A 17,275-nucleotide genomic window follows, 5' to 3' on the forward strand; every position below is an offset into this window, starting at 1 on the left:
CCAAAATAAAAGTTTGTGTTTGCAAGGGGTGTAACGGTTCACAAAATTCACGGTTCGGTTCGATACGATACACTTGTTTCACGGTACTTGTTTCACGGTTCCTTGATTTCTTTTTTTTATATTAAAACTAACATAATAAAGTGTGATATTTTTTACTTTGAGTAATTCTGGAGCTATAATTGATTCTTCTTATGAGCATATAAAACAAAACAGCTTCTTGGAAAAAATGAAATGTAATATTGTAGTAGTTATAAACCAAGGTTTATTTTATTTCAGATTAACATTTGAGGGCAGCAATTGTATTCATAATGTCAAAATAAAACCAACGTAATGTTACTTGAAGGCATTATAGCCTACTATTCCTGCCAAACTTTCATGGTTGCAGTTAGTGTTACTACAGTAAATCCATGGTGAATGTTGCTGATCTGTGGACACTGGATAGTTCATTCACGGCACAATGTTTCTTCCTGGTTTCCACGCGCTGTTTGATCCGTTAATAACGGAGAAATGTGAATGTTTCTCTCTAGATCTCGCAGCGATGTTATTACTTCTGTGGCAAATTCAAATGCTTTCTTTACTGGATCTCTTATCAGCGCTGTGTAGTAACAGCGTCGCATGATCAAGATCGGCTCGCGCTGCACTGGTCCAAACTGATAAACGTCCGTCAACCACACAATAACGAGCAGTTTCGATCCGCTTGCATTATGTTTGCCATTTGATGTTGGGCACTGTCGTGGTCGCGCCGGCGTCTCTTACATTATGAGCGCGCTTGCCACGCGCAACGCGCCTACATTTGAAATAACGAAATTGTATATTTCGTATCCTTCACCTCAAAGCCGGACCCCAGGTTGGGAACCAATGCACTAGATGACCAATAACATTATCGAGAGGTTCGAGATCAGTCTCATGTGAGCCAATCATGTTGATCACAGAGACATGATGTTCTGATATCTTCCTCTGTATTGGAATGATCACGGGGAATTCTGTGTTTTTGCTAATATAGGCATATGTCTTACCCTTATTGCTGTGAGATGAATCATTAAAGCCTGAGCACACATGTACTATACTTGTGTTTGTATTACCATCAGGTTCCAGGTTACTCCCTTCTTCTACTGGCTTCACATTATCCTGGAGAGAGAACAACAAATGATCTGTTTCTTATAACCATGGCTTTTAAAAGTTGTATAATTGTGCATGAGTAAACATTTGAAGACATAATGCCATGTGGCCAAAAGTATGAGGACATCTGAACATCACACTTGTATGTGTATTCTACTTCTGTAGAGGTGAAATAGCCAAACCAATTTAAAAGGAAAATTAATTGTTCATCATGTTTAATTGAAGGATTCTCCAAGACATCTTCTGGTTCTTGATTTGTTACCTGAGGATTGTCCATGATGTCATCTGTATATTGATGTGTGACTGAATTGAAACAATCTGAATCTCTAGATGAATCTGGAGAGGTGTCCATGGCATTATCATCTGTTTCTTGATCCATAATTACAGTATATGACTGTAAAACAAAATAAACATCAACCAGGTGTGGTGGTTAAACCCCAGACAAGTTACAGTCACCCCAAACAGTATTTGAATATTTTGACTTTCATGGTATTAGATGCAAAATATGTAAACGTATCCAAACAAATTATGCTTCCCTTTAAAACAGCTTTGAAATAAAAATATAGTTTTAAATGGTGTTTGTATAAGTACATGGCAGTACATGGGTCGAAAATGAAAAGGTTTTCAAGCATCAAAAAATAAATAAAAGTGTAATACATTATACAGCTTTAAATTTTGTTTTCCCCCATACGTTAGAATGTCCTGTTTAATTTATTTTTCTTATAAAAAAAGAGACTATCACACATTTTTACTATGATTTACATTCAGTGTAACAATAGTTTATATACCATATAATATTTTCTATTTAAAACAAGATTGCAAATTAAAAGACTAATTTTAAGGATCACAGTGCAGCCCCCAAATAATAATTAATTGTAATATTTTTAAAAATCTTTATACTTTGCCACTATCCTTCACACCAATAGGTTTTACCCATTTGTCAGCAAGAATATTTTGTAAGTAAGTAAAAAATAATTAAAAACATAATACAATTTAGTATGATCAAGCATAGGTCAGAATAGGAATATTTTTTATTTTTAGATAAATATATCTGTTATGCTGAATGACCATGGTTTGTTACTCTGAATGATGTTTTGCCAAAAAGGGAGAGAATGTTCCGATTATTTCAATGTTTTTAATATAAGTCTGTATCATTAAATTATTTTTATTAGTATTCCTGAATAAATGATGGCAGAAGCAGATGTTGAAATATAATAGACATTTCTGATTCTGATGCTGTCTGCCATGCTTGCATAGCTTGTCACTTTGTTTCCGACTTGCTCGGCCACAAAACATTACTGCTTGCAGCTTTATTATGAATAGTATGTTTGCCAATATAAATTACATTATCAGGATGTGTATTTTGGTATTTTAAATGTTGTGCATTTTAAATTTGATGTATATGTTATATATAATAACAATAATAAGAATAAAATATACAGTAGTTGAAAGGAGCAAATAAGAATAATCAATTATTGTAACTGATTTTAAAAGAACTAATTTTAATGTAATTCTCCTTAATAATACAACTATTAATAATAATAATAAAAAGAATAATAATAACAATAAATGAAAATCACCTGTTGATCAGTGACTGGAATCCATCCAAACTTGAAAGTCAGTTGGATTTGTTTTAAAAAACTGAAACAATTAAAAAATTACACACTGCCTATACCTTGGTCAGAGGGTGACCAAATCCTTCCTAAGAGAATCTTAATCTTACTAAATCTTAGAATATATCTGGTTAACTTAGACTGATGGTCATTGAACCTGTCCAGAATAACTAAAAATGAAAGTGTGACCTACAGAGGAAACAGGTTTGTTCAAATAAATCACGTGATTTCTGAGAAACGTCTCCTGTTACATATAGCCTAACCTGTTACCTGAGAGGAGGGACACTTCATGTTGGGGTTATCCCCCCGTTCAGAGGTCGTGTTAGACTTCTCTTTTTTGTCATTTTGACGGACAGGGTCGTACAAATTCCGTCATAGTCTATTATTAGCTGGCTCGTTATTTTAATGTTCAAATTGTAATGCTAATTAGCCTTTTGTTAACATTTTCATTTTTATTTACGAACGTACAGGGACGTTCATAAATGGGAGTTTTTACGAAATTGACGTGTTTCCATTGGGCGTAGCCTATTTTCAATTCGCAATTTTTAATTTGCGCAATTTGAAGGGTAATGGAAACGCGGCTAAATATCTATAGGCTAGCCTACTGTTTGCGCAAAACTTTTGCGATATTTTCTAAACGTCGATAAAAAAACTATTGCGAAACGACAACGTTTCCATTAACCGATGTTAGCCGACTGAAACGTAATTTTTTCATTATATCCCAGCCACCGCACTAGCCATTATTTGTAGTGGAAGGAGACGGTGTTATGGATGCCCATTCCCGCCACATAAGAAAAAAAAAACGAGCATATAAAAACTCGAAATTATTACATAGCCTAGGCTACAGAGCCCGGGTATTTGTATTTTGTACAAGTATTTGTTTCAGTTATGATTACCTATAATTACATTTATTTGCCATTACCTTCAGCAGCAATAAAGACTAAGGAATCCAATACTTGTCATATGAGCCTTTTTATATATTTAAATAACCCAATGAATTAAGTAAAGCAATGTGAAAAGTACTAAAATGTGAAAATACACTCTTTTGAAATAAAATAAAACATCAAATTAAATTAAAGTGTTAAACACCCTGAAATAAAACTTCCAATAAACCCAACGGCTCAGTAACTTACATTCAGTTACAAAACTCACTTAAGTGGGCCCACATTCACGCTCTCATTCACATTCGTTGCAGGCTTAATGTTTTGGGAATTCCAGAACGCGAATTCGTATCTCGTATGGTCCCGCGATACGTATGGAGCTATTCTTGTGCCAATAAAAATGAACGTAGCTTTTCAAGAAACTAATGAAAATATAAATTGAAACTAAATAAATTATCTCTAAAACTGAAAAAGAATAAATCGCAGGCAATTTTTTTTACTTCGTTTTTAATACACTGCATGTTTTGCTAACTATTTCTCATATTTCAATCGCTGATCTGAACTTACAAATGCGCTTCCAGAGTTTTCATTTACGCTTCTGAAGTTTTCGTTTACGTTCCCAGAGTTTTCGTTTGCCATTCTGACACATTTCTCTCGTGGGGGCGGGGCTAGTAGCAGTGTGTTCTCATTGGTTACTGAGCTTTTGATTGATCGCTTCGTGACCTGGAAGTGAAGACGTCAGTGTTTATGTGTGGATGTGAGCGTCTGTAATCGCAGCTTTCTATTTCATTTTAGTGATATTAAGTTTATATCTGTATTTATTTGCTGCTACACTATATTGTTGAGATGATCTCTTATAGAAGGAATAGTACAGACGAATGATATTTATCATTAGTCATCGTCGCTATATCAGGAGGATACTGGATAACGTTAGCCTACTCGTGGTAAGTCTGATTTTTGTTTTGTTTTTAATACTATACTAATACTATTTATAATACAGTACTGGCCTTTTTCAGGTGGAGAGGCATTTTAGAGCTCAGTGAGAGCCCATAACATTATACAGCTGAGCTGTGTTGTCTTGATTTAACTGTTAGCCCAATCATTACATGACTTGTTTATCTTCATTCGGTTACAGTCTTCAATTAGATCATATTTGCTTCGATTAGATCATATTTCCCCACAGCCACCCCAAACAACATTGAGCTAGAGTACTGTATCTGTACTGTATCAGTCAATGACTGATGCCATAGGACCAGAGTGCTGTCAATCACTGCCTGATTCAATTTCGGCAATGTAAAGCCTTTTTACCATGCCAATAAAGCTATTTAAACCTGAATTTCTCAATTGCTGATTAATTTGCGATGCAAAGTTTTTGAAAGAGGAGAGACACGACTTGACCACAGACCATGTCTCTGTTCGTAATATGTAAACACTCAATTATTTTGAAGTATCGCCCTGGTTGCAATATTTATTCTGATTACTTTTGTGTGATAAAGATGACTGATAAAGCTATTATATGTATCTAGTATGAGTAACAAATAGCTTTTTCTGTGTCCATATTTGACTAATAATAATGAAAAAAGTGCACTTCAAATGAACATTTCTTTGACAAATGTTAAATCTTTAATAGTCTTTAATAATAAATATATGTCCAAATTAAAAACTTAAAGGTATTGTAGGTAGGATTTTTATAAAAAACTTCTTTTCCAAATTTGTTTAAACTTTATCTATATATCAAAACATAATTAAAATGTAAGTACTCTGAAAAAGAAAGTATAAAAATCGAGTGTCTGTAGACCTCTCACAACTGTTTTAAAGACAGCTCATTATTTCCATTCACTCCACCCCCTCCCTTCTGGGCTCCTTCCAAAGCCACGCCCCCAAAACACATGAACGCGCGACGCCGACCGCTGAGCTGAAGACGCATTATTTACCTGAGACGAGCGGAGAGGAAGGAGCGCAGTGCATGTAGTGACATCATGACAGAATCACATGTAATAAAAAAAATCTAACTTTATCATTATGAAGATAAACAAATAAGATGTATTTTAGTACTCACTATCAAGCTAGCATATTGATATTGGTAAAGTTTAAAATATATTTTTTTTTGATTCGCTAACGAGCTAGTTATCTATAAGGCAAAGATAAAAACAGGTTGCATGATACACGTTTTTCCATTACCATCATTTACACTGTGATGAAGATGAATTTCGTGTAAGATTCATAACATGGTGTTCTGCATGTAAGAGTTTCCATGATGAAAGCATTGTTGACTCTGATGAGGACTACACTCCAGAGACAAGTACCGCATCGTCAGCTCGAGGACAGGTCCGGGGTCGAGGGCGAAGCAGAGGTGGTCGTGCAACTAGGGTCCGAGGATATTGACACGCGTTTTATTAAGACTTTTTGTTCATTACCTTTTCTAGTACTGTCTTCCTTTTTTGCCTTGTTTGCCTTTGCTAACTGCATATGCCGGTAATGTGACTTTTTGATTGCTCTTTCTCTGCCATTGTTTTGCTATTCCTAGGTTCCGTACGTGCCTCTTGAATTCCTCAAATCAAACGGGTGCGCGCGCATATTGGCAGATCCTGTGTGGCAAAAGGGTGGTTGCCATGGTTGCGAGAGAGTGACAGTCGCCTAAGCCAATCCTTTGTTTCGTCCCCGAATGGAAATAATGAGCTGTGTTTAATACAGATTAAACGGTCTAGAGTCACTCGATTTTTATACTCTTTTTATCAGAGTACTTACATTTATGCATTGATAATATATATAAAAAGTTTAAACAAATTTGGAAAAAAGTTTTTTATAACAATCCTACCTACACTACCTTTAATACATGCAAGTAATTATGACTGAAAACATCTAGCAACTAGAGAATACACATCCATATGTTTATATATAGGGCAATACAGCCATCTACTGGTTACACAACAGTATTACAGATGATAAATGCTGCTTGACTCCGAGGTAAATATTTAGTACTGTAAAATCCCTTAAATATAAATATAATAAATATTTTAAGTCTGCAACGTGTTACTGTATGGGGAGTTCAAAGCAGTTTGTATTGTTAGATTATAATACATTTCCTCTCTCATTTTCCAGGGAGTGGAGCAACATTTCCATAAACAAAATTCTGATGCTGTCATAGAGGATAGAGTGATAGTACCAGAGATCCACTGTCCCTATCAGACAATAATCTTACTCTGTTCAGAAACATCACCTTTGAATGACTGGGATCTTGATCTTCAGACCCCTGATTTATTTTAATATAAACTAGCAAATATTTCAATTTCCTCTAGATTAAAACAAACACAGTTCACAAGTACACAAGAGGTTTCACTTTATTCTTATTAATCTATGCTGATCTTGGATTAGCATACCAGCAGCATATGAATGTTGAGGGGATAGTTCACCCAAAAATACAATTCTCTCTTATTTTACTCACCCTCATGCTGTCCCAGATGCATTTTACTTTCTTTCTACAGATAAACACAAATTAAGATTGTAAGGAAAGTAATCCATCTCTGCGAGTCCTAAAGACGCTTTAAAAACCACACACAGTGAGCGTGACGGTAATCCATGCGACCTCAGTGGATGAATCACTGCCTTCTGAAGTCAAACAATAGGCTAGATAAGAAAAATACTAATAATGTAAACTGTTTTAACTATTAAAAATCACTTCTGACCAACTGTCTTACGTACATGAGTTACAATCCACTTGTATTATGGACTCACAGAGATGGATTATTTCCTTAAATATCTTTGTCTATGTTTATGTCAAGAAGAAAGTCATATACATCTGGGATGGCATGAAGGTGAGTAAATGATGAGAGAATTCTCATGTTTTGGGTGGACTGTCCTTGTACTGCTTGTGTCCAGTCACTGCTGTGTTACTTGTACTGCAACAGGAACTGCTCAAAGAATCATTGCAACATTTAAAATGTATATGAATTTTTAAAATGTATTTGTAATTGTGCATTTTGTATAGTAATGTATATCATGAGAATACTGTGCATTACATGTATATTATGCAGTTAATGTTTTGTGGATTCTGGTCTTTCCTGTCACAACATAATTGCATCCAAGACTTTCACTCTGATACTTGTGTATATGCTTTAGTGACAATAAAGAATGTACATTTATTTGAATTCATATTTTCAATTACATTAATTTAACTGGTTGTATAAGTCACGATTGAAATGGTTGATGATTGTTAAAATATATTTACAATTTTAAATGTTAGCAGATAGTGTTAATTAAATGAAATAACTAAATACAATTATCAATAAAAAAAATGGCAACAAGAGCATTCATGTAATGCAATGCCCTTTGAGGTCTGTATCTGACAGCAGGCCACGACTGTAATTTTCATTTTGTTTAAATTCCTCTTATTTAAGTGATCATTAATTTTGATGGTGTAAACGTAGGCTATATCATGCTAACAATGAGTAGTGTGATGACCATGGTTGCCAACCTTGATTACTTGGATGAAGTTTGACTTTCTTGACGGCTGAATATATCGCACACGTTTGCTAGTATTCTCTTTAAATTGTAACAGCTGAACCTAATCAGAGCCTAACATGCAAAATAATCATCAGGAATAAACAAATATTCTCTGAAAACATGGGACACTACAATATTTTAAGTATACAGTACTTTAATTACACCTGAATAGACTGAATAGATCTCTTGTGCTCCTAAAAGCTTCTGCCAACTAAGTAGTAGCAGCATGTAAATACAGATAAAATTAAAAAACAAACATAACTTAATATCACTAAAATGAAATAGAAAGCTGGGATTACAGACGCTCACATCCACACATAAACACACCACTGACGTCTTCACTTCCAGGTCACGAAGCTGTCAATGAAAAACTCAGTAACCAATGAGAACACACTGCTACTAGCCCCGCCCCCACGAGAGAAATGTGTCAGAACGGCGAACGAAAACTCAGGGAGCGTAAACGAAAACTTCAGAAGCGTAAATGAAAACTCTGGAAGCGCATTTGTAAGTTCAGATCAGTGATTGAAATATGAGAAATAGTTAGCAAAACATGCAGTGTATTAAAAACAAAGGCAAAAAATTTGCCTGCGATTTATTCTTTTTCAGTTTCAGAGATAATTTATTTAGTTTCAATTTATATTTTCATTAGTTTCTTGAAAAGTTACATTCATTTTTATTGGCACAATAATAATTCCATACCATTAACTCCCATTATAAAGCTTGGAAAAGCCAGGATATTTTTTAATATATCTCCGATTGTTTTTGGCTGAAAGAAGAAAGTCATATACACCTAGGATGGTTTGAGAGTGATTAAATCATGGGATAATTTTCATTTTTGGGTGAACTAACCTTTTAAGAGCGGATTCTTTCAAGTAGGCTAATTCGATTCATTAACAAATGTGGACAGCAATACATCCAGTCATGTCTAGCAATTTGACAAATATATTTTCAATATCTTCAATATACACACTGATGAAGGCTCATCAGCCGCAAGGTGTTGATGTGTGGTTATTTGAAAACTGTTTTTAATTGCCTAAGCCATAATTAAATAAAGGCTTTTTATATACATTTATTTTTATATTTTCAGTATCATTAGGATACATTAAAATTAAGGTATTATTTAATAACAAGTATTTTGGAGATCACTGATCCATACGATTTTATTACTACTGCAAGTCAATCTTTTGAACCAGTTAAATAGATTTTAATCTACACTTCCTCTGGTGGACAACATTAGTATTACACCCTTTATTAGAGACATAATTCTACTAACAACTTCCACATGAATTAAATATATTGCAGTATCAATATGGAATCTTGAATGAAAATGTTAAAATGGAGTTGTGGCAAATGTAAGACAAAAATCTAGGATCTATGTTACCACTTTGACATTCACTGTTTTGCAGGTCTTCTGAAGGTTTGTGGATCTCTCTGGTGTAGAACTGCTGATTATTGTCAGTGAACAGCTGTTTAATCCTGTCAATCAGTTCTCTCATCTCTGATTGGTTGTTCATGTTCTTGCTGCAGCTGTGATATCTTCCTCCACATTTATCTAGCAGCTGCTCCAGAACAGAGTTGTTCTTTAAGTCATCTATAATAGTGTCACACTCTTCCTCTTGCTCATAGGTGAAGAGAATAATCACAGATGAAAGAACTTTGTCACCAAATATTCTCTGTAGCCATTCAATGCCCATCTTACCCTCATCTGTCAACTGTTCAAGTCGCACAACAAAGATGAAGGCATGGATTTCACTTTCGTTCACTAGATGACCAATAACATTATCGAGAGGTTCGAGATCAGTCTCATGTGAGCCAATCATGTTGATCACAGAGACATGATGCTCTGATATCTTCCTCTGTATTGAAATGATCACGGGGAATTCTGTGTTTTTAAGACAGGGTTGTTTCTCTCCAAGTAGAATGTTGTCACATCCGAACTGGACGGCCTCAGAGCTTCCAAATAATGCAAAAGTCAAATCAGGATCACCGTGATCTAAAGCAAACAACACAGAACTGTTCTCAGATTCAGATAATATAAGAATAACACCACAATATAAGATAATGTAATGCTGCTTTTTGCTAATATAGGCGCATTTCTTATCCTTATTGCTGTGAGATGAATCATTAAAGCCTGAGCACACATGTACTATACTTGTGTTTGTATTACCATCAGGTTCCAGGTTACTCCCTTCTTCTACTGGCTTCACATTATCCTGGAGAGAGAACAACAAATGATCTGTTTCTTATAACCAGGACTTTTAAAGGTCAATGCATGGTCAAATGAGTAAACATTTGTATACATAATGCCATGTGGCCAAAAGTATGAGGACATCTGAACGTCACACTTGCATGTTTATTCTACTTCTGTAGAGGTGAAATAGCCAAACTTGTGAATTAGAAGGAAGATTCATAGAAAATATATTTGGACTTATATGTAAAGTGCAGCAAGAACATTGAGAATAAAGACATTTCAAATTACACTCTTCATTCTTAAAAATAAAGTGTCTTTATTGGCATCTGGTTCCATGAAGAACCTTTAACATCCATGTAATCTTTCCATTGCACAAAATTCATTCATTGCTAAAAATGTTTTACTCTTAAAATCGCACTAAGAAAAATTAGAAAATTGTTCACTGAGATTTTTTTTGGAGGGGGTATCCAAAAATGGTTCTTCTATGGCATTACTGAGAAACCACCTTTTGGAACATATTTTAAGAGTGTTATCACTTTTACCTTATAGTCTTCATGTGCTTTATATGAGGTCTTTACTTCAGGATCTTGATCAGGTGATGTGAAAGGAACTGAAGTTGGTTGTATATGAAATTCTACTTTAGTGGTTGAGTCTGGCATAACTGGGTCATCACTGTCTTTGTGTAGAGTTTCTGTGTGTTTTTCATCATGTTTAATTGGAGGATTCTCCAAGACATCATCTGGTTCTTGATTTGTTACCCGAGGATTGTCCATGATGTCATCTGTATATTGATGTGTGACTGAAGGATTGACACAATCAGAATCTCTATATGAATCTGGAGAGGTGTCCATGACATTATCATCTGTTTCTTGATCCATAATTATATGACTGTAAAACAAAATAAACATTAACCAGGTGTGGTGGATCATATAAACCCCAGACAAGTTATAGTGGCCCCAAACAGTATTTGAACATTTTGACTTTCATGGTATTAGATACAAAATATATAAACATATCCACAAACAAATTATGCTTCCCTGGTTTAAAATAAAAAATATACGTTTTAAATACTGTTCGTGTAAGTACATGGCAGTACAAGGCTCGAAGTTGAAAAGGGGTTTTCAAGCATCAAAAAGTATAATACAGCTTTAAATTTTGTTTCCCCCCACCATACATTAGAATGTCCTGTTTAATTTTATATTTTTCTGAGCCAAAAAAAGAGAGAGACTATCATACAGTTTTTATCATGATTTACAAAAGACACCCACTAAAATGTTATTCAGTGTAACAATAGTTTAAATACGTACAATAATTTTTATTTAAATCAAGACTGCAAATTAAAAGACTCATTTTAAGGATCACAGTGCAGCCCCCAAATACTAATTCATTGTAATATTTTAAAAATCTTTATACTTTATATTTACTTTATACTTTGCCACTATCCTTTACACCAATAGATTTTTTTTTACATCAAGATTTTACGCATTTGTCAGCAAGAAGATTTTGTTAGGAAGTGAAAATCTTTTCAAATAAAATAAAATTTAGTATGATCACTTATTTTTTTTATATATTTTAATATCAATATTTAATAATGTCAGAATAAGAATATTAAACATTTTTTACATAAATATATCTGCTATGCTGAATGACCATGGTTTCTTACTCTGAATGAGGTTTTGCCAAAAAGGGAGAGAATGTTCAGATTATTGCAATGTTTTTAGTATTAGTCTGTATCATTAAATTGGTTTTAATAATATTCCTGAATGAATGATGGCAGCAGATGTTGAAATATAATAAGCATTTTATTCTTCGGTTCTGATGCTGCCATGCTTGCACAGCTTGTCACTTGTTTCCGACTTGCTCGGCCACAAAAATTATGAATAATGTGTTTGACAACATAAATTACATTATCAGGATGGGTATTTTGGGTGAAGAGTCCCCTCAATTGCCTCTCTTGCACTTGCAACATAATGAGGGGGACTCTCTGTTAAGAAATTGTGGTACGTTATTATTTCTGACAATTGCAATCCTCAATACCTTTTCATTTCCTTGTTAAGAGTGCTGCCCAAGCGTCTGCGTTTACTTTTTCCACTTTTTGGCTTTTTACAGTGCATAGTGTAACAGATATAGAAATTACACGGTTAAATATACAGTATGCATCACGTATAATTGTTAAACAATTGTTAATTTACATATACCTGATGTAGCTGCCTGATCAAAATCAGTGCTTTCCTTTTAAATGTTGTGATGTCACAAATCAACATAACTTCCTGTTATGTCTCTTCCTCTTCCCTTTTGTATTGTAACTGCATGGGAGATGTAGGTTTCTTTTGACTTTCTAATAATATTATTTAATCTTTATTGTAATTATTGCTTCTATATCTATATTCACTCCTGGCGTCGCGAACCACCGGTGGCGGTTACATATGGTACCGTGACCTGGATGGGAGTCATGTTTAGGGGGGTGAGTGTAAAGGACGTAGGCCAGTTAAAGCAGTGCGTGTAAACCTCACTCCCAGTATAATGAAACACTCTTCACTATAATGGATGACACTGTGGTGTAACAGTGAATTTGCATTACACTGAATAACAAAAACATTACTCTGAATGACGAAACCTCTACTTCATCTTATATTGCAGGCTATCAACTGGCTATGTTTTTGGCATTTCACTATATGACGTGTTTTTGTAACTTAGATTATGACATACCACGAAAAGGTGAAATTGTCAAATATTTAGGAGCAATAAACTCACTTTGCTGCAGCATCACACGGTCTTCAAGGCACCTTTGACGATGTCACAGACTGTCAAATGACCATCAGTATTGAATATGATTTCAGAATGGCTTCTTGTTCCTGTTGCACCACTAATAAATTGCATATTTTATTAGTGGACAAAAGTCCCTTGGTTATTTCATAACTTAAAAAAAAAAAAAAAACATTACGCTGAATGACAATTTTACACTTTGGAACATTATTTCACCCATATTTTGACATTTTATTTTCACAAACGTTATTTAAAACATTAAAGTATAGACACTTTATTTGCATTTAATGTTTTTTTTTATGTATATAAAATCACATTTGTAAAAATGTATTTTCATTTGATGCGGACACCAAAATGGTGACGTCTCGTCTTCGACCCTCATGCCAAATACACCAGCAATTGAATGGCTCCTACTCCACTGCCTAATATGAAACCCTAATATATATATTTCATAGCTCTATTCCCTATGGAATAGACCATTAAAGACAAACTTTGCATAATAAATTTTGTTGATTATTATGCGGTGATGTAAATATATAACGTTACAAGGATGAAATCATATGAATGTGTCTTTAGCAAGCAAGGTTATATCATGTGGATAAACATGATGTAAATCTATAAAAATAAAAATAAAATAAAAAGGACATTATGAAAAATCGGTTAAACGAAATAAAGGTTTATCAGAACACCAAAAATCAAATATAGGTGTAGCACACAAAATCATCTTGTGGCCTTTCAACAAACAGCATGAAAACAATAACAAGAACAAGAATAAAAATAGTTGTAGTAGTAAATAGTAAATAAGAATTATCAATTATTATAATTGATTTTAAAATATATGTTTTTGTGTGTCTGCATGTGAACATCCAGGAGAAACACAGAAAAACTTCTTATAATAATACTTCTTAATAATACAACTATTAATTTAAAAAATGAATAATGATAACAATACATGAAAATCACCTGTTGATCAGTGACTGTAATCCATCCAAACTTGAAAGTCAATAGGATAAAAAACAAAAAAAAACTGCAACAGTTCAAAAATTACACACTGATTTGACAGAGTGATCAAATCATTTCTAAGAGAATTTCAGACAGCCTTATATAATTATAAAGCTCCAACCTCTCAACTACAAAGTTCATACTGATTATCTTGATCTCTCTAAATAGAACATATCAGGTTAATACCTAACTTTAAAGACTGATGGTCATTGAACCAGTCCAGAGCTACAGAGGAAACAAGTTTCGCGTTTCAATAAATCACGTGATTTCTGGGAAACGTCTCCGGTTACATAATGTAACATCAGTTCCCTGAGAGGAGGGAACAAGTCACTTCTTGTTGGGGTTATCCCCTGCTTCCTTGAATCTACTGGAGCCTTATGAAATCTCACAGGTGGGAATTCGCCCGGCAATGGCTCAAGCACTCGAAATAGAGGCGACCTAGTTGAAACACTCAGACATCTAGTTGGCAGAGGTCAAGACACAGCCTTGAAGGCCGTCCTACACAAAGTCCCGCAATGCTGTACACTCAAAAAAATAACTCTTTGAATGAACATAAAAAAATCATGGAAATGATTTCCACATGATTAACTTGCTTTATTTCAGCATTATGCAATTCTGTTATTCCAATTTAATGTACTTACGTTGGGTCAACTTAATTTATTAAGGTTGATTCAACTTATTTATTATGGTTGGACACAACTTAATTTAATAGTGTCAGCCCAACTAATTTACTTAATTTGCATTCAACTTATGTGTTTGTTATTTTCATTCACCCATTCATATATTATTTATTTTAGTGACACATAATTAAATGAATAGACTATAGCTAGCTATTTGCTAGCAGTAGCACATATTAGCATCTTAAATGCTAAGATTTACATGCTCCTTCAACCAAAGCAGTTAAAAGTAACCAAATCAGTCCACACCCAAACAAAATGCTCCACACGTCTCCACAATGGTAACCCACTGTATTTTAAATGGTTCTAATAATTCCAACGTAATTGAACATTAAACACAATTACACACTATCAAGTCTTCCCCTTTTCTCATTTTCTCAAAAAAACATAAAATAACACTTAATTTTAACATTTATTCTCTCTTAATTCAACCATATGCAAAGCATGCTGGGAACTAACAAGCACTGCCCAGTTTCAGTTAATGCAACACAAATCATTCATGTAATCCAACACAAACGGATTAAGTAAACTTAAATTTTACATATTAAGCAGATTGAACACAATCAAATTAAGTTAGGGCAAAATGGCAGTTGGCGTCGCACTATACTGCCACCCTCTGGATGTACAATTTTTTTTACTTAACGTAAATGGTTTGTGTTTAGACAACACGTTAGGATTTTGTACTGTTAAGTTGAGACATAATTACGTGGACCTTAATAGAAAAAAACATTTCAAGTCAACAAACACAATTATTATAAGTAAACTAAATATAAATATATTATGTAAAGTGTACAACCTTCCTAGTTCATTTTTTTGAGCGTACTAATGAAATGCAGGGAATGACAAAAATAAAGCAACAAGTGTATTGGTGCATACAACATTAAACCAGCTGTTATGAGTGTATGAAATAAATATATTTACAGCATTCAGCATAAATCTACGGGAAAAGCCAAGTACAATAACTGGGCAGACAGCTGGAACCCCTGAATACTACTATATAACACAGAAGGCTGTTATGAATGCATTAATTTTGCATATGCAGTAGCTATTAGTGCGAGCAATGGCACTGCACATTGGGATATGACCAAGTTGAAATGGGGCAGAGAGGGGCATAGCCACGAAGACTCTCAGTCATCCAATGTCTGCTCAGCCGTCTTCTCTTGCACAGACAGAACATGCGGTGCGAAAGAGGGAATTTTCAGGTTATAAAACCTATAGCAAAAGTGTTTTGCGAAGACCAACCTGTCGCAAAACAAATGTCTTGAATAGACATGCCATTAGTCCAAGCCCGAGACGATGCCAGACTCTTTGAGTGGGCATGAACCTCTGTCGGGCACTCTATGAAGCAAACTTAGAAACAACTGTGATGCTCTGAATATAGATGCAGGAGTGGTGAAGAGATGAGTCCCAGCTTAGGACCCCAGTAGTATGCCTGATCTAAAGCTGTTCTCCATTCTTAATGTAATTAATCAAACTTTAATTAATTTAATAATCTTTTATTTTTATCCTGATTATTTATATAGTTTAAGTGAAAGAAATTGCATTGTTTAGGTATGTTTTGCGACATTGTTAATTCTTATTAAGCAATAAGGCATTATATATATATATATATATATATATATATATATATATATATATATATATATACAGGTGCTGGTCATAAAATTAGAATATCATCAAAAAGTTGATTTATTTCAAGAATTCAACTTAACAGGTGAAACTAATAAAATTATATAGACTCATTACATCCAAAGTGAGATATTTCAAGCCTTTATTTGTTATTATAATTTTGATGATTATGGCTTACAGCTTATGAAACCCACAAAATCAAAATCCCAGAAAATTAGAATATTACATGAAATCACACAGTAATTACACAGTGATACCATGGTCATTGAACCAGGTTTTGGTTCTTTTGGCAGTGGGCAGGTGCAAATCCTGCTGGAAAATGAAGTCAGCATGAAGAGCTCTGAAAATGTCCTGGTAGACGGCTGCGTTTGGACAGCACAGTGGACCAACACCAGCCGATGACATGGCTCCCCAAACCAACACAGACTGTGGAAACTTCACACTGGACTTCAAGCATCTTGGATTGTGTGCCTCTCCATTCTTCCTCCAGACTCTGGGACTTTGGTTTCCAAATGAGATGCAAAAGTTGCTCTCATCAGAAAAGAGGACTTTGGTCCACTGTGCTTTATTAAATCCAGAGTCAACGCAGCCGTCTACCAGGACATTTTCAGAGCTCTTCATGCTGACTTCATTTTCCAGCAGGATTTGCACCTGCCCACACTGCCAAAAGAACCAAAACCTGGTTCAATGACCATGGTATCACTGTGTAATTACTGTGTGATTTCATGTAATATTCTAATTTTCTGGGATTTTGATTTCGTGGGTTTCATAAACTGTAAGCCATAATCATAAAAATTATAACAAATAAAGGCTTGACATATCTCACTTTGCATGTAATCAATATAATATATATTTTTTTTTTATTACAAGCATGTATCATCTTTTTGTTTTATC

The 17,275-nt window shown here is 34.3% G+C and overlaps 1 protein-coding gene across 6 annotated transcripts; it reads right to left on the minus strand.

Annotated features, from left to right (window-relative positions):
- Positions 1-119: 119 nt before the first annotated feature.
- Positions 120-14,335, minus strand: LOC311087132 (uncharacterized protein). Of its 6 annotated transcripts, none has more exons than XM_084120387.1 (7): positions 14,037-14,178; positions 13,062-13,173; positions 10,850-11,195; positions 10,284-10,329; positions 9,498-10,109; positions 1,382-1,513; positions 120-1,128 (listed from the first exon to the last, which is right to left on the minus strand). In XM_084120387.1, exons 3-6 carry the CDS (start codon positions 11,183-11,185, stop codon positions 1,479-1,481), a joined length of 1,029 nt encoding a protein of 342 aa, XP_083976513.1. In that variant the 5' UTR covers positions 11,186-11,195; positions 13,062-13,173; positions 14,037-14,178; the 3' UTR covers positions 120-1,128; positions 1,382-1,478. The 6 variants fall into 6 exon arrangements, with proteins under 6 accessions (XP_083976513.1, XP_083976515.1, XP_083976514.1 ...); XM_084120388.1 differs by having other exon boundaries at positions 194-1,128; positions 13,062-13,226; positions 14,037-14,201; XM_084120389.1 differs by lacking the exon at positions 13,062-13,173 and having other exon boundaries at positions 160-1,128; positions 14,037-14,154.
- Between the last annotated feature and the right edge of the window lie 2,940 nt (positions 14,336-17,275).

Source organism: Abramis brama (genome assembly GCF_963993115.1).
Source record: "Abramis brama genome assembly, chromosome: 7".
Lineage (NCBI taxonomy): Eukaryota > Metazoa > Chordata > Actinopteri > Cypriniformes > Leuciscidae > Abramis > Abramis brama.